The sequence below is a fragment of the Erpetoichthys calabaricus genome, chromosome 3 (assembly GCF_900747795.2).
Source record: "Erpetoichthys calabaricus chromosome 3, fErpCal1.3, whole genome shotgun sequence".
In the NCBI taxonomy this organism is placed as follows: Eukaryota; Metazoa; Chordata; class Cladistia; order Polypteriformes; family Polypteridae; genus Erpetoichthys; species Erpetoichthys calabaricus.
Window position 1 is genome coordinate 160,371,075 of NC_041396.2, and position 22,139 is coordinate 160,393,213.

At 34.9% G+C, this 22,139-nt stretch overlaps 1 protein-coding gene across 3 annotated transcripts in view; it reads right to left on the reverse strand.

Moving 5' to 3' along the window:
* Window positions 1–22,139, reverse strand: part of si:dkey-119f1.1 (Structural maintenance of chromosomes protein 6-like) — a 155,552-nt gene that overhangs the window by 6,336 nt on the left and 127,077 nt on the right. For all 3 annotated transcript variants that reach the window (XM_051925505.1, XM_051925506.1, XM_051925507.1), the window contains 5 exons: window positions 14,316–14,461; window positions 13,001–13,126; window positions 9,017–9,122; window positions 8,753–8,905; window positions 1,955–2,052 (listed from right to left, as the gene is read on the reverse strand). In XM_051925505.1, coding sequence (XP_051781465.1) covers window positions 1,955–2,052; window positions 8,753–8,905; window positions 9,017–9,122; window positions 13,001–13,126; window positions 14,316–14,461 — 629 coding nt within the window. The remainder of the gene's footprint in view (window positions 1–1,954; window positions 2,053–8,752; window positions 8,906–9,016; window positions 9,123–13,000; window positions 13,127–14,315; window positions 14,462–22,139) is intronic.

The window sequence follows — 22,139 nt, forward strand, 5'->3', positions numbered from 1 at the left end:
CATGAGATGATAGAACCAAACTGACTGACTGGAACAGAAACAGATGCAGAAGGAATCAAACTGGGTGAAGGACAACCAAACTAAAATATGAGGGTGTGACAGTATAACCTTCAAATCATCAACTCATGCACCATGACAAGAGTGAGCATAACAACAAGACACAAGGTGGCCATCCTGCATTCGTTCAAGTGGAAACAAAGCCAAGAGGCTTGCCCATGCACAAAAACAGAAGGACTGGGACGTTGAACAATGGCAGTGAGTGCTCTGGACTGAAGTGAACATTTTAAATGTTTGGCTCAATTAGGAGTCTATATGTTAATAGAACAACTGGAGAGTACAACATGTATTAATATCTGCAGGAAAAACAGTTAAGTACAGTAGCAGAGGTGTCCTGTAGGTTTAGGGGTACATTCCTGCAAATGGAATTGGTGATCTGGTGAGTATTTATGGAATTTTCAATGCTAAAAAGGACAAGATTCCCACCTATCACACAATACCAGCAGGGAGGCACCTGACAATGGACAATGACCCCAGGCACATGGCCAAGGACATAAAGAACTATCTACCAAAAAAAGGCGTTCTGTAACAGTTGGCAAAATCTTAAAGTCTAAATGTCTGAGGCTGTCTGCGACTACCTGAAGAAACAGAAGCAAGCAAGGTGGAAAAGTGGTGTGGAGAACAATATTTGAAAAACTGTATACTGTAGTCTCTCTGAAAATCCATGAATAACTGGAGAAATTGAATCATATAAGGTAAATGAGTCAAAGGAAATAACACTAAATAGTGATGCAATGGATTGTGTTAAATATCAGACAGGAAGCGTTGGAGTGGGCAAAAAACAAAATAGTGAAAACAATGGCAAAAAAAGGATTTCTTCACTGATTTAAAGAAGGTGTACTGGAGTATATAAGGTAATGAAAAAATGAAGTGTTGGATAAAGAAAGGCCATTAGAAGAAGCAAAATTGAACATCTGTGCATTAGGAGAAAAGCTAATATACACATTAGAAGGGGAGGCTAAGAACCTTCACTTTTATGGTGAAATAATGCTGAATATTTAATCAAAGCATTTTAAACCTAATTTCATTTTAAGCCAAATAATATTCAAACTCAGAAAATATGTTTCTTATAAGAAATTAACATAAGCAAATAATGAGTCTTGCAATGAATATTATTAAATCACATTATTCTTTAAATGGTAATATAACACATTTTGCAGCAAATTCAGAAAGAGCACAGACTGTCATTTCTCTCTCTTTGTCTGTTTAACACAATCAAATTAGCAGGTAATACTAAAGTTTCATCCATAACAGATTATGTACAAATTTCAGTTATTAACTTAGTTTTACTATAAATTTTATCAAAATAAATGGAATATTCTAGAAATTATTTGAATTCTACTGTATACCTGCATGCTCTCTCCATACTACAGTAGAAGTAACAAAATGTTGCATTACATATCTTTGGTTACATGCTCACTGCAGCAACAAAGGCTCATTTACAATACCAGTTACTCAACAGTGAAGAAATTATACACAATCTAATCATCTCTAAACATAATGTGGGTAGAAAAGAATATTGACAAACCACAATGTCAAAAGAAACTAGTGTACAAGGTGAACACTTAAAATGTTTAAGATTCAAAAACTAACAAGAAGAAAAGCAAATGTATTTGGCATTTATGTACTACATGATGATTTATTTTTTACATCTTTTCAGCATAAATATTCTATTAATGTACTGAGATTTTCAGGTAAGGAAGACAGAGGTTTTGATGGTAGGTCGTAATGATCATTAACCACAGAGACAAAAAATGGTCATGTGTTGCATGTTGATTAATACATGCAAGTAAGAATTTCTATGTTCTCTGTATACAGTATGCGACAACAATATCCATAGAAACTAGGAACAAAATATAACTTCATTTTATTATTATTTAAAATTTGTTTAATTTACCTCATACTTTGAGGAGTGAGAAAAATAAACTGGCGGTATCGCTGACTATCTGCAATCTTCAACATCATGTCCATTGAAATTCTTCGGTTTACCATATCCTGCAGAAACACATCAAACAAAGATCTGTAGAAAAGATCCCATTATCCCAACATAAAAACATAAGGTACTGATAGACCATACAATATCAAAATTATGTTTATTTTAAAATTTATATGAGCATTTTAATGTTTCAATGTATTTGAACTACTGTTAAATTATAATTTTCCTATTCCACTTCCAATGTCAATAGAAATTACTTCAAGAATGCTATTTTATGCAATTTTGATTTTTCCATTTCTTGTTTCAACTTTCGTTCTTTTTTTTTTTTAAACTCTTGAATAAAACAAACAGTGCTTGCCTGCTCTAATTTTTAGGTATAGAACCCTAATGATCTCAGAATCTCAAATTATAAGTTAACATCAAAACCATTATTAAGAAGGCTTAACAGGGAATCTATTTTAAGGTACTTTTAAACTGACAGAGCCAGTGGTAGCCCAGTACTATTTTACAATCACTGAATCTGTTCATGTCCTCCTTAACTGTTTGGTTTAGAGCAATAACAGTTCAGAACAATTTGATCAGAAGAGTTAATAATTGGTTTAGAGCAATAACAGTTCAGAACAATTTGATCAGAAGAGTTAATAACTGATTGTGACTTGTTCGAACTCAAGATTTCTATAACTTCAATTACAGGAAATATGCAAGCAACATAACTGCTGTACATTTCCTTCCCGGACAGCACACCTATCAAGCCCTCTACTATGGAAAACGTTACAGGATACTGAAGGTGAAAACATTGCATGAAAATAACCCCCCTCCTCCCCACCCCAAACCACAACAGATTCTTAAGCTTATGAAACAATTTCAAATTATTCAACTTATTACTGATCTTCTGCAATATTCTCAGTGAAAGTTATCAAGGCATTTTGGAACAGTCAAATTATATTGTACTCTGTACATACGATGAAGATACTGACTAAAAGAATAACATTGATAATTGATCTAATTTGTAAACTTAATGAAGCATATACAAGACTGCTTACATAAGATCACTAATAAAAGGTAATATTTTCAACAGAGTTCAGTTTGTTTTTAGCACAAGAGAAACTAAACAATTGACACTGATAATGGCTTTAATGGGGTTCTTTTAACTAAGGCTAGGCTACACCCACACTACAGTAATCCCTCCTTGATCGCGGGGGTTGCGTTCCAGAACCCCCCACGAAAGGTGAAAATCCGCGAAGTAGAAACCATATGTTTATATGGTTATTTTTATATTGTCATGCTTGGGTCACAGATTTGCACAGAAACACAGGAGGTTGTAGAGAGACAAGAACTATATACAAACACTGCAAACAAACATTTGTCTCTTTTTCAAAAGTTTAAACTGTGCTCCATGACAAGACAGAGATGACAGTTCCGTCTCACAATTAAAACAATGCAAACATATCTTCCTCTTCAAAGGAGTGTGCGTCAGGAGCAGAGAATGTCAGAGAGAGAAAAAAGCAAACAATCAAAAATCAATAGGGCTGTTTGGCTTTTAAGTATGACGAAGCACCGCCAGACAAAGCAGCTGCAAGAAACGGAGCAATGTGAAGGTAGTCTTTCAGCATTTTTTAGAGGAACGTCTGTATCCTCTAGGCCAGTGTGCGAACAGCCCCTCTGCTCACAACCCCTCCGTCAGGAGCAGAAAATGTCAGAGAGAGTGAGACAGAGAAAAACAAACAATCAAAAATCAATACGTGCCGTTCGAGCTTTTAAGTATGCGAAGCACCGTGCGGGAAGCATGTTGCCTGACAAAGCAGCTGCACTAAGGGAGCAATGTGAAGATAATCTTTCAGCATTTTTAGATGAGTGTCCGTATTGTCTAGGGGTGCGAACAGACCCCCTGCTCACACCCCCTCCATCAGGAGCAGAGAATGTCAGAGCAAGAGAGAGAGAGAGAGAGAGAGAGAAAAGCAAACAATCAAAAATCAATACGTGCTGTTTGATCTTTTAAGTATGCCAAGCACCGTACAGGAAGCATATCGCTTGACAAAGCAGCCACATGTAAGCCCAGCAAGGAAGGGAGCAATGTGAAGGTAATCTTTCAGCGTTTTTTGAGGAGCGGCCGTATCTTCTAGGGGTGCGAATAGCCCCCATGCTCACAATATATTTGAGGAGTTTTATTTAATATGTAATACGTGCTCTGGTTGGGTAGCTTCTCAGCCATCTGCCAATAGCGTCCCTTGTATGAAATCAACTGGGCAAACCAACTGAGGAAGCATGTACCAGAAATTAAAAGACCCATTGTCCGCAGAAATCCGCGAACCAGCAAAAAATCCGCGATATATATTTAAATATGCTTACATATAAAATCCACGATAGAGTGAGGCCGCGAAAGTCGAAGAGCGATATAGCGAGGGATTACTGTATTACGTTTTTATTTAAAAATGCCAATATTTGTCTCCATTTTCGCTATTCATCCACACTACCCCAGAATTTTTAAACTCCAAAAGTAGCCTAAGGAAAATTGGATTGTTCTGTTTGGTTTAAGCTTTCTACTTACAATGATACAATTTTGTAACCTTGTCTTATTTAAAAACAGATCCTGACACTGATGTTTACTGGATTATTGTATGTTGACCTCTTTTGTAAATCAATTTGCCTAAAAGCGTTTTCTAAATGAATTAATATAAATGTCACTCCCTTCAAGCCATTTATATTACAAACATTTTGAAAAGGCAAATGAGATGCTAGCACAGCATATATACAAAACAGATAACCACTACATTATTGCAGAAATCAGTTCTTACATGGGCTCAAAATCTGTTAATCACAAAGGAAGAATAACATATTCAGAGAAAACTATAGTACATTATACTTTCCTGAGACTAACAAAAACAAGGCTCCAGTCAACACTGTTTAGCAATGTACACACACACACACACACACACACGCACACATTATATTACAGCTTCTAACATCATGCATAAAATAATATAGGAACATAATAAAAATCAAACTAATTGTTTAATTGATTTTTTTTTTTTTTAATTCTTCTGATGTTTCGGTATTTGAATTCTGAGAAGCAGTTTGATTTTGTTAAAATATCGTTTGACCTTAAATGAAACTAGCTGCTTGTTAACACTAGAATTACCAGAGTCTACGAAAAAACTCTTAGATCCGGCCCACCTTAAAACCGATCTCACCTCTCTTTTGTCTTCTAAATGTGCCGATTAAGACGAGCCAGCAAGCAGCCGGCTATTCCATCCCCCACCGTCGCAGAACGTTCACTAAGTTTTCCCAGCTCATGCCTTGTTTGACTATCTGGGAGTGACTGAACTGCTAGAGTTTTAGAGTGGAAATAATAGATCGTTATTTGGAACACACGCATTTCATGTGTGTTCCGTTTCTACAGTAATCTGTGTAAACACATTGTTAAAACAGAAACATTTTTCATATTTTAGTAGTAAATGACAAAATGTAGGCATAAACTATATAATATATGAAGCCTGAAGTCCAAAGATCAAGTAAACACTTTCACAAAAGGTTAAAGAAAAAACAACAGTTTCCATAGAGTAGTGGTAAGACTTGCTGACTTGTAATCAAACGTCCCCGGTGTAATGTATTCAGTAATGAGCTGCTCTTATTGTTAATATTATACAGTACACACATACACTTGGTTTGCATCTGTAACACACGGTGTACATTTATAGGATATGTAAAAGTTTCTGGGTTTTTTTTCACTTTTATTCTCTTTAAATCACAATCACGATACATACTAAGTCACGGGTAGTTGACACAGACTGCTCAGCCAATCAGTGCGCAGCAAGCCTGTTGCGCCTTAGAGACCCGAGTTCAATTCCCCGCTGGAAAGAAAGTGTTATTTTTTTTTCTTTTTAACCATATAAAGTGGTATGCACTGTCAGTCAGTCAGATCGTTGTATTTTCATTTGGGATGCTCCTTTTAAAATATTATTTTTAACAACTGAGACTGCAATTAACATGAACAAGTGTCTTTATAACTGTTATTATATAATATATATAAAAATAGCTAAGGGGATAGATAAATAGCTATAAGTGCGTCTTTATTTGATCCAAATAAATAACATGCGAGCTGATTTATTTACTTATCTTCCTACAGCATAAAGTCACAAGTGAACTATTGAGCTTCCTCTATTTGATCGTCAAGGGCATGCTCACAAATTACACGTGTAATGCCACGAAAAATACCTGCTGACACTTTACTACGCAAGCAATGGTACGAGAACGCAGTTAGACTTTTTTTGGGCACATACACCACGCTAGTGTTTAGATCTGGACGGTGTAGCGTTGGTGAGCTCTGTAAGCCGTGCTGTTTCTTTGAAGGACAGGTAATTGGCAGGAATGACGCCGGACTTTTGCCTTTACGCCTGGTGCAGCTGCGTTGTTCTTTTATGTGAGTCGACATTTCTTGCGGGGAGGGCTTCTGTTTTCTCCGATCTGAGTTCACCTCTGTTATAGGGCGTCTTTATTTGAAAAGAGCAGTGTTAGATCGGGGTGTGAGCGTGAACGCTAACTTTGACAAGCACTATAAATTTACAGAGGTTGTTACAGATGTAAATCAAATGTGTGTTTTTATTGTATAATATTAACAATAACAGCAGCTCTCTACTCAAAACGGTAAACTTGAGAAGCTGCTAGCATCGAACCCAGAAGCTGCCTGTGGCACTGGGACACTAGTGTTTATTGATGATGTGACACAGGACAGAAGCAGCCAAATGAATTCTGAGGTGTTCAGAGACACACTATCTGCTCAAATCCAGCTAAATGCAGTCAAATTGATTGGGTGGCGTTTCATGATACAGATGGACAATGACCCAAAACATACAACCAAAGCAACCCAGGAGTTTATTAAAGCAAAAAAGTGGAAAATTCTTGAATGGCCAAGTCAGTCACTTGATCTTAACCCAATTGAGCATGCATTTCACTTGTTGAAGACTAAACTTCAGACAGAAAGGCCCACAAACAAACAGCAACTGAAAGACGCTGAATTAAAGGCCTGGCAGAGCATTAAAAAGGAGGAAACCCAGCATCTGCTGATGTCCATGAGTTCAAGACTTCAGGTTGTCATTGCCAGCAAAGGGTTTTCAACCAAGTATTAGAAATGAACATTTTATTTCCAGTTATTTAATTTGTCCAATTACTTTTGAGCTCCTGAAATGAAGGGATTGTGTTAAAAAATGCTTTAGTTGCCTCACATTTTTATGCAATCATTTTGTTCACCCCACTGAATTAAAGCTGAAAGTCTGCACTTCAGCTGCATCGGAGTTTTTTCATTTAAAATGAATTGTGGTAATGTACAGAACCAAAATTAGAAAAAAGTTGTCTCTGTCCAAATATTTATGGACCTAACTGTATATATACCTAATATTTTTATATTTTATGTGTGAAATCTTAAAATTATTTACATTAACCTCACCTGCCATATATATTTGCACAAATGTAAAGTATGCACAGGTGCAGCTATGGAGATTTTCCCAGCTTTAGAGTATCTCCTAATCTCACTATTTAAAGTTGGTTTGTCAGATTTTGTCTAAATATTTATATATATATAAAAAAAAAAAAAAAAAAGACAAGCAGCACAAGCACTGACCCATAGGGACCCCATTTCTAACATCATGAAATTCTGAAAATGATCCATGCAAAACAACCAAATATGTTGTTTAAGCTAATTCTGCATCAATCTGCACACCACATCATATTTGTTTTCTAGTTTGGTGATAAGCCTACCTTAAACAAAGTTTTCTTATAAGTCAAGGTAAATATTAATATACATTGTGCTGATCTCAAATGATCTGTCGCCTCCTCAGACAAATTCCAGCATACAGTATTACAAAAAAAGACTGTTTCACATCATTTGTATACGACTTCAAACTTTTTACCACAGAGACCTAATGCTTAATAAATCTCTGAAAAGTCATCCATGTGAAAAGATGGATGGACAGGCAGAGAACAAATGTGTGTTTCCAAAGCGCAGTACGCTTTTATTTTTTGCATCCAACTTCAAGCTAAGACCTTATGTACTGAATAGACTTACTGCAATACTCTCTCCATTTGAAATATGTAAAGATAAAAACTTTTTTTTTTTAAAACATATTCTAATTGGCACTGAAAATGAACTACTGTAATGCAGTTTGCTTCGATTAGGTGCATTTTTAAAATTTTAACAGGTAAAGACCCAGCTATAATATTTTCACAAAGTTAAATAACTGACCCACAAAAAGTACTTTCAGCTGTTTTGTAGAGGGGAAAACTGGAGAGTCAAGGAGATAACCATTCCACTTAAGATGCACATTCATATATTTTTATATAAATTTAGTTACCAGCCTCACTTTCTTTTAAATGGCAGGTACCAAATGAGACAGAAAAATGTGGAAACTTGGAACAGTTTAACATAGTGCATCACAGCCCTTTCAAATGATAAAAGGCTTTCTCCCATATTTCTTTCCTTTCAATATTCTTCTTAGAGCTGTGGCATAGATAACAAGAGGAATAAGCAAAGAAGAGTAATAAAGGTTAAGTTATTAGGTGTTTTATGTGTTATATTATGCATACATTTTTGTGCACTCCAGTTTCCTCACACATTATAAAGGAATGCTTATTAGGTTCTAACAAATCTAAAATGACCCTTTATGAGTGCCTGTTTTGTAACAAATAAATATTAATAGAAAATATTACTGAATGTATATAACTAAAACACAAAACATAACATTAAACAACAGGAAGAAATAATACCATGTAAACATCAAATTCATCCAAACATCGGAATGGTGACTCTGCAATTCCCCACAATGAAAGAACAAAGCATACAGTGGAAAAGGAACGTTCACCTCCTGACAACGACCTCATGTCATTTAAAGCAGCTTTATCCCCATCTCCTGGTTGCACCTGAAATAAAATCATATTCAACATAACTATATTTGAATATAAAAATAAAGTTGTTTGAATAAAAAAAAAAAGCTACCATACTGTAATTTCAATTAACCCAGTTTTGCTTACCGCAATTGATAAGGCCTCAGTTTTATGATCAAATGTCATTTTCCCAGAGTAGCCGCGCTGTAACAGCAAACAATCAAAGTAGTATTTGCAACGTAATGAAAGGTACCTAAATAAGGAGAAGTTAAAATTAACTGGATATATTTTAAAATAAAATACAGACATACAAAACAAAGACCTTGAATTAGAATTTTTTCTGTAAAAACATTTCTGACATATTTTTAGTAGAGGTGCACCAATCAAATATAGCAGACTCTAACCAATGATTTAACTGTCAGATAAATAGCTGATTATGAATTTGCTTGCTGGTTTCAAAGTACTGCAAATGTCATGAGAGTGACTATAATCAATAAATCAAGGTTAAAATTTGGCATTTAATGCAATTATTAAAAAACTGAAAACTTTGCGCCGTACTAAAGTAACAACTTGTAAATGACAATTTTCTATCATTAATTTTCTTGCTTGCTTAATCTAATCAGTTGGTTGCAAGGTACTGGAGCCAATTCTGATAGCATCAAATACAAGACAAAGACCTTTGCAAAACACATACAATATATTATGTTGATGCAGGATGCACTGCTCATGTAAGGTTACTTTTATTTTTTATTTATTTATTTTTTTAAGCATACACATAGCCAGCATTCATTCTTTGAATCTGTTTCTTGTACTGTGGTGACCAGAACTGCACAAAGTACTCCAGCTGCAGTCTTAGTGCATTATATAGTTTGAACATAATGTCCCTTGACTTCAATTCAAATGTTTTATGACATAACATTTTATTTGCCTATTTAATTGCTTCTGTGCATTGCTTAGTCGATTAAAATGTTCCATCAACATATACTCCTAAATCCTTTCAGAGGTTGCTTCCTATGTGACAGCATCTCCCACCTTGTGTTTATAATTAATACTTCTTTTGCCCACATGTAGCACTTTGCACTTTTCTATATTAAACTGCATTTTCCAGGTGTTCGCCCAAATTTTGAATTACTTTTGTTGACTCCTCAGTGTCTGCCATGACTCCAATATTATTGTCACATGCAAATTTAACAATTTTAGTAATTACAGCAGAATCAATGGCAATAATATAAATCAGTAAAAGTAATGATCCAAGGACAGACCCCAGAAGGACTCCGCTGATGACCTTGCTCTGTTTGGAGAATTCTCCTCTTATCTGTACCCTTTGTTTCTTGCCAGTAAACCAACTTGAGATCCAGTTTTGTAGGTTATCTCTGAGCCTACAGCTTCTAGTTTCTGAATTAATCTTTGGTGTGGAACTGTATCTAATGCTTTTTTGAAAGTCTAGACAAATTATGTTGTATACTTTGTTTTTTCAGCTATTCTGGATGCTTCTTCAAAAAAATCTAAAAGATTGGTTTGGCAGGACTTTCCTCTCATAAACCCATGCAGGTTGTTATTAAGAATATTATTTTCATTTCGGTAATTTTCTGATTTATTTATTACAGTTTCCACAATTTTGCATGGCACAGAAGTAAAACTAATTTGTCTGTAATTACTAGCATCCTTTCTTGAAGACTGGAGTCACACCTGCAACTTTCCAGTATTTCTTTTTGAAGTGACTACTGAAATATGCCTAATAAGTGTTTATAGATGTCACCTTTTCATTTCTTTCAACACTGGTAAGCTCCTAATAGGTCCAGTGGTTTTGTTAGTCTTCTACGTACTGAGGGCTTGAAGCACATCTGACTTTTCTATTTTAAAATCTATGAACTCAAGAGTTTGTTTTCACTTGTGCATGACGCATTCTACTTGTTTCATACTTTATAAATACTTGGGTGAAATATTTTTTCAGTTCATTTGCAACTTCCTTCTCATTTTCAATGATTTATTCATTTGTGTCCCTAAGGTTTCTTAAATTCTCTTTAATTGTCTTTTTACTGAAATAGGACTGAAAAAATGGCTTGCTGTACGTTTTGGTTTCTCTAGCAATCAGTCTCGAGCAGAGGAGACTGCATGGGGACCAAATCCAGGTATTTAAAATCCTCAAAGGTACTGATAAAGTAGCTCTAGCAACATTCTTTTGGCTTAAGGGTAAATCACGTACTAGAAGACATCAGTGGAAATTAAAGGGAAGTGCATTTAAAACTGAAACCAGAAAGCACTTCTTTACGTAAGGAGTTATAGACTCTGGAACAAACTACTCAGATATGTAGTTGAAGCAGAAACCTTTGACAACTTTTAAGAAAAATCTGGATGAGATATTGGGACAACTTAGCTATTAGCTAAACAAATGGGCTCGATGGACTGAAAGGTCCTTTCTCGTCTGTCAACTTTCTCATGTATTCTTATAGAATCTGCTTTGTCTAATATCAGGTTGTGGTGTTCACTTAACTGATTTGCCTCCAGGCATAGTTGGAAGTTGTTCCCCACCATGCATCCAATGATGCTGGGATAAGCACTGGTTCCATGCAACCATGAAGTGACATGTACGTGCTTGGGATAAAAATCGGAGAACTGGACAAGAAGCTTGTACAAACACAGGGTAAGTGTGATAATTCTACATACGTAGTACCCAGGCAGGAGACAGCGTGCCAACTACTATATTACTAGCATTCACAAACAGCAATAAAGTATGTTATATATTTAAATTTCGCATTGCTCTTTAAGTCTTTTAAATACACCTTTTTCTTAAAAACTTTTTTTTCACTTCTTATCTTTTAATAGCCATTGGATATTCTACACACTAAAATAATACAAGTATCATATTTTAATAAATGGTACCTAGCGGCTCCCATTTTAATTAGGTGGTGGATTAGCTAGCATTTTTCAGCAGTCAGTTCTACTGCATTAATCAATTATTTTTTAAACACACTAATCTTAATAATACAGTTGTGTGTGAACTTGTGTAGGAATTAGTTACAGTTGGTGCACCAGGGTATCACAAAGCACACTTAATCCCATGCAGCCATCTTCATTCTAAGTCAATCTACATTTAGCAGTCTCACCAGGACATCAAAGTGCATACTCAAATCATGCACACATCCATTTTCTCTCAGTGCCAATTTACACTCTGTAATCAGTCTAACCTGTACATGTCTGACATTTTGTGGGAAAAGGAGTACCTATAAAAACGTCCTGTAAATAGCAGGGGAATGTGCTATGTGAACCTTGGTCAAACATCTTAAAGCTATATTTAGAAAGTGATAGTGTACTAACTGTGTATTTAATGTTCATATAGTCTGATGACAATTTTATGCATCAATACAATTTTCAAACCTTACAAGAATATTTTTGCAAAGAATTCTTATTTACATACTGCCCAGGTCACTTCTTAAATTATGGTAATGGGAAAAAAAAGAAAAAAAGTTTTGCAATATATGCATTATTACTGACTGAAAAAAAAAAAAAAAAAACTCTTCAAAAACTTTTTTTTAGTAAATATGGAGAATTTATGTCAGCAGTACAGGTCAGGAATCAACCCTTGAATGCCAAAACATTACAGAGCAAGGTCAGGCATACTCGCTCATTTTGTACAACTTACACCAACACACAGACTGTCAGAAGGCTAGGAGTTAAACCCAAGTATTTTAAAATGCATGTCTATGGGAACATGGAAGGAAAACATGCAAACTCCAAACCGACAATATGAAGCTACCATGCTGAATCTGTAAGGCACCATTGCTAATCATTATTAATGTTTAATGAAATTTAAAAAAGATCTTTTGGGTTTAAAATATAGCAATATATTTAAATATACAGTAAGCATTATTCATTTCCATAAAACATAATATACATCATTAATGCTTTACCTCTTTCAAATCAGTGACCAAAAACAGATAAAACACAAACAATAGTCTTATCGTATAAATATTTTCAATAAAGTCTACTAAAAACCTTTAAATACCACATTGAACCTCAGTAAAATTAAATATGGACACAAGAATATATATGACAATCATATTACCTCCAATTAAAGCTACAAATGCAACACATAAAACCTATAATTCTATAAAAATAACAGCTACTTACGTTCTCAATTTTACATATGCTTTGTGTCTATCACTCATAATTTTGCCAAGCAAGACCATAAACTTCTTTAGGTTTTTCATCTGCATGGAAATATGTTTGTACTTCTCAACCACTTCATGATATTGCCTGTTCAGAGAAATTAAGTATTATTTTTATTTAAGTTACAGCATTTTCTTATTATAACACATAATACAAAATAATTCATACATATACAAAAGTATTTTTTGATTTTAATCTGTCTGTACTATCTTGCTTTACAGTCAAGCTGAGCAGTATCTACAATGTCAGCGTAACATGATTAAACCTTATCCGTTTAAAACACAGATATAAAACCAATTATATTTCATACAGAGTTAAAACAGGAAGACTTTATGAAACTACATTTTTTTGAGGACAGACTAAAAGAAATAAAAGATAACATACAAGTCAAGAGAACAAGATTTAAACAGTTTTACCCTCAAGTAAAAGTAGTAATTAATGTTTCAAGTAAGTACAGCACTACCCACCATTAAATGTGTACTACTTTTTGTAAAGACAGTTATCATAGTAAAATGTTCAAAATCATCTTCATGTGTTTTGAATATCTTTCCAGCTATGTTACTCTCAATCAAATGTGAGTGTTTCATAGTTAGACTTGTCAGACTATAATCATACCTTAAATGCAACTATTTCTCTATTATAATACTTAGACAAAATATGACTAAGTGTGAAACCATTTAATGAAGTTTTGTAATGCTTCTTTGCAAAACATTACAACGTAGCCTCTTTAGCATTATGTTAACCATTGTTTTTTTTTTTTTCAACAAGAAACATGTGTAACAGAAACATGAAAATGCCAAAACATCAACATATACAGTATAGTAGGAAAGGTATTTCTAGTGTCAACCGTTTTGATATAGTCATGTGATACATATTATTTTTTTTTTTCTGTTGTTTGCTCTTGAGGGGGTAGAATGTCAGTACTTGATCCACATGAACGATACCACCCATTATGGTAGAGTAGGCTCCCAACAGTGCAAAGCTTACCATCTTCCACATTTCACCTGACATGGACATTGACAGTGGGATCAGCAAAGTGTAAAGCACAAATTTCTAATCATCTTCTCAATATACAGAAAACAAATAATATAAAAGAGTTCTTTAAAAGTATTCTGCCTATACTGTTAATAAAAAAGCCTGAAATAAGAATCATTATTTATTTGGTATTGTCCTATTGCTCAAGTAGATAACTGAAGAATGCAACTGGAAAAATTTGAAATTATTTTTAAGAAAAGAAGAAAGATAAAAACACAGACGAAAATAATTTTATTCTCACCTAATAATTTCTTCTCTGTTTCCTTGATGTTGCTGTTCTGTATTAATTTTCTCCCTTAAACGACTGATTTCAGTATCAAGACTCTTTGCACTGCGTCTTACTTCTAAACGACCTGCATGTATCTGTTGAGCCTGTGCAACTGACTCCTGTAAAATTAAGATTAAAACATAATGAATTATTATTAAAGTAAAGGCTGCAACATTACATGAACCATAATCAAAAATAAAAAAAAAGAATTAAGTATGAATAATGGAGTAGCATCTAAACAGGTTATTTTAAGGGACAGCCATATGTTTGAGACAAGGCTGGTAAGTGGCAAACACAAGTCTAGATATTGGTGCACAGCACAGACCAGACATGTAGCTTTTGAAAATGCACTGTTTCCATCATAGGGTCCAATCACACTAGCAGTTAAACTTGGGATAGTTTGGAATCACCAATCAGCCTAAACTGTTCATCTTTGGGGACATGAGTAAAAAACCCACAGTAACAAAAGGAAAATATATAAACTCCATGTGGACAACATATGGTTACAGAATTTTAACCCAGTATGTTAGATTTGTACAGAATGTAACTTTGCCTAAAACACAACAAACATTTTAGGTCTGCTTTGTAAATGGTATTTCACCAAATAATCAGTTTAGAATCTGGAATTCATTAAAATGGTACCTTAAATCATGATTCTAACATCGATTATCATTACTGAATTAACCTGCCAAAAAAGGCAAATATAGTACAAGCAATGGACTAAAATAACCTGTGTTCAAACAAATCTGTTTTTCTTATGAAATATAACTTGTTAATAAGATTGTTACTGCATCATAATGTCTCTAAATAAAAAGTATCATATACAGTGGTGCCCCATTCTTCAAACAATTCTAACTTCGAACATTCCAGAGTTTAAATGCTAAATTTGAGAGATATCTGCATATCTATTGTAAAAACATAAAATGATGTAATTGAACAAAATGTATGTGTGGAAGTACAGAAAATAGGACAGAATGATCAAACTTGTTTGTGTTTTGCGTACGTGACAAAAAGCATATATACTTTCTGTAAGTTTTCTTTCAATGATGTGTGTGACAAGAAAATATACCTTTAGGGTAAAGACTTTACCAATTGGAATAATACAAAATGAGTCAGGACGCTATTTTTATTGCTTACGTGGTCTACGATCAGGAGACTAGAAAAGCTATAAAAGAGCAAGGATATCTGTGCTCGAGGCAGATGAAGTGCGGTGTTCTAGGACTGTATTTGTCTGTCATTTTACCCTTGCCTGGTATGTATCAATAAAAGGTTTTTACTAATTTTAATTTTCTTCTCTGTCTTCAGTCACAAAAAGTGTCCACACTATCGATATCTATATCTAATACTGTATATATTGCAAAAAGGTATCACATCCTAGTGAGCTGAATGACTTCCGGCCTGTCGCTCTGACGTCGCATGTGATGAAAACCATGGAGCGGCTGCTGCTTCACCACCTGAGGCCACAGGTCCGTCACGCCCTCGACCCTCTGCAGTTCGCATACCAGGAGAAGGTGGGAGAGGAGGATGCCATCATCTACATGCTACACCGATCCCTTTCCCATTTGGACAGAGGCAGTGGTGCTGTAAGAATTATGTTTCTGGACTTCACTAGAGCCTTCAACACCATCCAACCTCTGCTCCTTAGTGACAAGCTGACAGAGATGGGAGTAGATTCATACCTGGTGGCATGGATTGTGAACTATCTGACAGACAGACCTCAGTATCTGCGTCTCGGGAACTGCAGGTCTGAGATTGTGGTCAGCAACACAGGAGCGCCGAGGGGACTGTACTTTCTCCGGTCCTGTTCAGCCTATACACATCGGACTTCCAATACAACTTGGAGTCCTGCCACGTGCAAAAGTTCGCTGATGACACTGCTATCGTGGGCTGCATCAGGAGTGGGCAGGAGGAGGAGTATAGGAACCTAATCAAGGACTTTGTTAAATGGTGCAACTCAAACCACCTACACCTGAACACCAGCAAAACCAAGGAGCTGGTGGTGGATTTTAGGAGGACCAGGCCCCTCATGGACCCCATGATCATCGGAGGTGACTGTGTGCAGAGGGTGCAGACCTATAAATACCTGGGAGTGCAGGCGGATGATAAATTGGACTGGACTGCCAATACTGATGCTATGCGTAGGAGAGGACAGAGCCGATTGTACTTCCTTAGAAGGCTGGCGTCCTTCAAGAGTTTAAGGAAAAGCTTACCCTAAATAGTACACTACTCCCTCAAATTAATTTTTTTCCATGTGTACACAGTACAAAAAAATCTTATCATGGATTGGTAATACTTTAATATTATATTTTTATTATTATTACACTTATTCCAGTATAATACAATATCAGTAAGAGAAAACATAAATACCACAGATGGCAATATATAAAAGAAACACTCAGGAAGTGGGCTTATGACCTGTGGATAAAAACAGCCTCTGAATTTTGTGGCGTGAGCGCTAGGGGTGAAGCACAACTTGCCAAAATGGAGGAGAAAGAAAAGTAACAGAGTATGATGACAAAGATCTTTAATAATGCTGTTTGCCTTTCTAAGACCTGCACTGAACAGAATAGCGATAAGTGCCAGTATTAATCTGTGCTTACTTCTCCCCTGATAAGGTATGCTGTACCAAGTTAGTATGCAGTTTGTGCGGACAGATTACATTATTCACCTACATAAATAAGCAAACATAGATGGAGATATTGAAGGTTTTCTTAGACAATTTAGGAAGAAGAGGCACTGATGAGCTTTTCTAATGATGGCAGAGTTGTGTTTATATCATCAGTAAAAGCATGTTTTGGAAGTGACAGCTGCATGACAGAAAAAAACACTTTCAGGGTAAAACTGACTGAATCTACATTTTTAAAGTACTTGAAAATATACTTGTAAAGTATTTACTACTGAGGGTCAATTTAAGTAATTTGGTATTCAGGTACTGCCTGACTTGATAATCGAAAGTTAACTGAATTCTTTCACAAGAGTTCTGCTTAATTGAGGAAGCAGCCAAAAGCTTTTTTTTCAAAGGGAGGCTTTAATTTCTCATGATCTGGTTTTTGCATACTTTGAATGTAAATATGTGATGTAAACTATTAAGAAAATGATTATTGTAGAAATGCAAGATCTACCTCAACCAGAAGTACTGGTACACAAAATAAAAACAAAAAGATTCTGCAAAACACAGAAATGTCTAATTATCAAAATTGTCCATTCTTTTAGGAAATAATAATCAGCCAGGTTCTAGGAAGCACTAAATTAAATATATTTAAGTATATTCAAAATTTTGGTTGCTATCTATTCTCTTTTATGTTACTGTGTTCAACTGAATATCATACCAGCAGCACTGAAATTGCCAATTATAACCGTTCATTCACTTACTAAAAGAAAAACAAAACATAACTTCTTGCTATGGGATAAAAATCTTTGGAGCTAAAGACATTCGTATTTCTTCATCCACAAGTGAATTAAAAAAAAAAAAACAGATAACCTAACAAGTAATACAATTTGCCAGAAAACTACTGTTCCTTCCTAAGTTATTGAATTCTTGCAACTTTATTAATTACTTTTAATGTGAGCAAATTTGATCTGTCTAGCCCTTGTAAAAAACCTCACACTGTTCCAGTGTGGTGCTGAGGTGTCACCTGTTGCAAGGCTGCACTTGGGTCCCAATCCAGGTGGTTCGTTGTGTGGTGGGTGTGTCAACGCGCTGTAATTAGCGCATGATCCCAACTTCCTCCTCAGGTATTAGAAATATGAAATATAAAAATGTATTTAAATGAGATATAAACTAGAAAAATGTAATTTAACATGACAGTAGGTCAGGTAATGTGACAAAATACTCTATGAGAGACATGCTTTAAATTATTTTTAAGTCTCCATAACAGGATAAAAATCAGACTGCTTGCAAATGGTAAAATTCTGACATTTAGTGAATAAAAATATTTACAATAAACACAAAATTTTATGTTTGTGATGATATTTTAACGTATTTTTATTTAATGACAATATTCACTACAGCATAATTTACAGTTGTGTACTACTTTCTATATATTACTTTTTTCTTAGCATATATTATTTTTATATGCTATCACGCACGTGCATATGGGAGGCAGCATAAGGGCTCTAAGTGATGGTAATTACTCGTTGAACCAGGGGTTGGTACTGTGTTCTAATGCCTTTCTTCCTCCCTCTGCAGAACGGAAGATTGTTGGCCATTTCACCGGTGACGTCACTTCTGTTGTCTGCCCTTCTGGACACGCCTCTTCCTGCCTGGAACCCATAAGTTTAGCCATTCTGAACGGAGCTCAATTCTGAGTTATTGTATGAAAAGATGCTTCTGCAACTTGTTGCATGTTTTTTTGTTTATAACTTTTGTAATTATACATTATGGCGTCATCAGGGTGGTGCCCCAATTCTTTGACATTGTCTTGTCACCTCTTTACAATATTCTTTAGTTCTCTTTTTTGACATTTTGATTGAGCTCTGTGTGTATAACTTCCTGATAAATATAGCATGTACGAATACTGGAGACACAAGTCCTAGTAATACTTTTATAGGCACTCACTATGACTGTTCCTTTATTTATGGTAGATGTGTACATATTGCTCAGATTTTCCCACTTCCACTTTCCATGTTAATTCTAAAGTGATCTCATTAACCTCTCCTCTAATTACTGTTCTTCTTAATGTTTGTTCTTTTGTAGTACAAAAATAACCACATAGAAAAATACATCAGTCAACTCCCTTTGAACAAAAGTGTAAAAGGAAAACTTAACTGCAAATTACCTAGAGTGTTGTATGGTTAATCCTCTAACTTAGTAAGTCAATAAATGCTAAGACATACAGACTAAAGAAATTTAATCACATAATGCTAACATGGAAGAAAAAAAATAAAACAAAATAAGATAAAAGGTTAGTTGGCTGAAATTAATTAATCAATTCATTAATTTTCTAATAAACTTATCCATTCTAAGGTGTTCATCTTAACAACATTTGATGTTTTTGTTTTCAATATGATTTTGCTGCATGCATTTATTTTAACTATACTGTATAGTACTAATGTACACTCTACTGATTTAGAAGTGCTCTTTAAAAGAATATATTACATTTATTTGTGGTGTTGTAGTTGATCACTCACACAAAATTATAATTTTGAAGGAAAGATTTAACTTTTTGAATGAAGAATTATTTGCATGGTAGAATTACTCCCTTAATATTGTTACTAGCTGAAGGACAGCATATCATACTTTGTGCTGACTGGAAGAAAAAAAAGTGTACAAATGGCAAAAAAAAAATAAAAAATGTAACAGTTCTAACAAACACTTAACTGAGTTTGCACGAGGCAAACACTGAGCCATTTCCTCTGAATTGTCACACCTGTTGTATTCACTTTCTATAATAAATCTTACAGGTTATGCTTTACAATTGTTTCATTAATGATTTCAGCCTGAATGGACATCTGCCAGGCAGCAATCATAAGCAATGTTTATTTTGCTTTTTATTTTTGAAATGATAGCCTTCAATATAATTGAAGGTTATCATTTATCTATCCACACTTTATCATACCCTTCCATCTACTCTGCCTAACAAATTTCTGGGTGACCTGGTCAATGATAAACAATTTTATATTTTCGGTCAACGTGTATTTGCCATGTCAGTCATTCCACGTTAAAAGTGTTTCCCAGTTCTTGTACTTTTCAAAAACAGATAAGCTTTGAAAAAATATTGCAGCAAAGCAATCTGATCGGATAATCTTGTGTGCATATGCATCTTGTACTCAATTGTTTACTTTATGTTGAGCCATTTTTATTTATCATTTTTTATTTGTCTTAAATTAAAAGCTAAATCATAACTTTTAGTAAAATGTGTTATTCTATTGCATATGGAAGCTTGAATTTCACTGCACTCTATACACATGAAAATTATGACCCTGTAAACCTTTAAATCATATTAAAATTAAGGATCCACTGTAATAGTGTTCCTTCTGGTATCCTACTTCATTGGGCCCTTGAACAAGGCCATTAACCTAAACAATTGCTCCATGTGCCTCTGTACAATAGCTGACATTGCACTCTGCCCCCGAAATGTCATGCAAAAAGACAATTTTTCCCCTCGGGGATTAATACATTGTACTAAAAAAATACAGAAAAAAAAAACCTTGACTGTGACAGCACAATGCCATAGTTAACAGCACTGCTGCCCTGTGGATCCAGGAAACCGGGTCTGAATCTTAAACATGTGTAGAGCTGTCACTTCTCTGTTTGGGTTTGCACTGAAGACTTTGCATTTTTCTCCCATATTACCAAGGACATACTGGTTAGGTTAACTGGAGTCTCACAACAGGCCCTCTGTGAAGGAGGCACAACATTGGACTGGTTCACTGTCCAGGGCTGTTTCCTGCCTTTGACTCAGTGATGCCACAATATGTTATAGACCCATGTGACCCTGAATTGGATTACATGGTTTTGAGAAAATTACTTTATATTAAAAATATAGACACTTTTGTTGGATTCAAAAGAAGATAAAAAGTGTGAAATAATTTACACAGAAATGTCTATGATTTAGACAAATACATGTCCTCATCTATAAATGTCATTGCGGCAGATACATCTGACACTTCCAATTTTCTTACATCCCTTTGGTTAATGCATTCAATATGGACAGGAGTAGGAGTAAGAATGAGATTTAGATAATGAATATTCCAATAAGTTTTGCTCATTTACCTACAGCAACAGGCACAAGGTCACACACTTGTGCTATTTACTGCTGCTAATCTACCAAGCAGTACTTGTTCAGACTATATCAACATCTCCAATTCGGGCATCAAAAAATACATTTTTTTTAAACATATCTTTTTCCCCCTCAATTCTTAATTAATGATACCACAGCTCGTCTCCACTGTGCTTTGTGAATTTTGTAGTATACAATGGTAACAGGTTTTCTGGGAACACTGCTAATATAGATGACTCATTGTAAATACTAATGCTCACTGGGATAGGCTCCAACACCCCCAAAACCTTACTCAGAATAAAAAAGGTTTAGAAAATGGAAGAATAGATGGATGGAAGGATATTTCTGTATTTTTTAATTTTGTTGGGGGGCTATTCAGTGAATAAATATAGTTTCTCTGTTTACTGCATCAAAATGTCACACTATCAGGTTTTAACTATGAACAAAGGAACGATGGCTAAATATTTTTTTCTAGTCAGTAAATAATCTATAGACAGTCAGGTCCATAAGTATTTGGACAGTGCCACAATTTTCACAATAATGGATGTGAAACAAAGCAATCAAGATATGACTGAAGTATAGACCTTCAGCTTAATTCAAGGGTTTTAACAAAAATATTGTATGATGTTTAGAAAAGATGGACTTTTATATACATGGTCTGCCTATTTTCAGGAGCTCAAAAGTATTTAGACAAACAAACATAATCAAAATATAATGATAGTTTTCAAAATTGGGTTGAAAATCCTTTACAATCAATGACTGCCTGTAGTCTGGAACACATGGCAATGTCCAAGTTCTGGCTTTACATCCTAGTGATACTTTACCAGGCCGATCGATCGATCGATCGATCGATAGATAGATAGATACATACACTGTAGCTGTCTTCAGTTGCTGCTTGTTCATTGGAATTTCTGCCAACAGTGTTGTCTTCAGCAAGTGAAATACATGTCCAACTGGGTTAAGGTCAGTTGATTTGACTTGGCCACTGAAGATTATTCCACTTCTTTGCATTGAAAAGCACTTGGTCTGCTGTCGCAGTATGTTTCGGCTCATTGCCTATCTGTATTGTAAAATG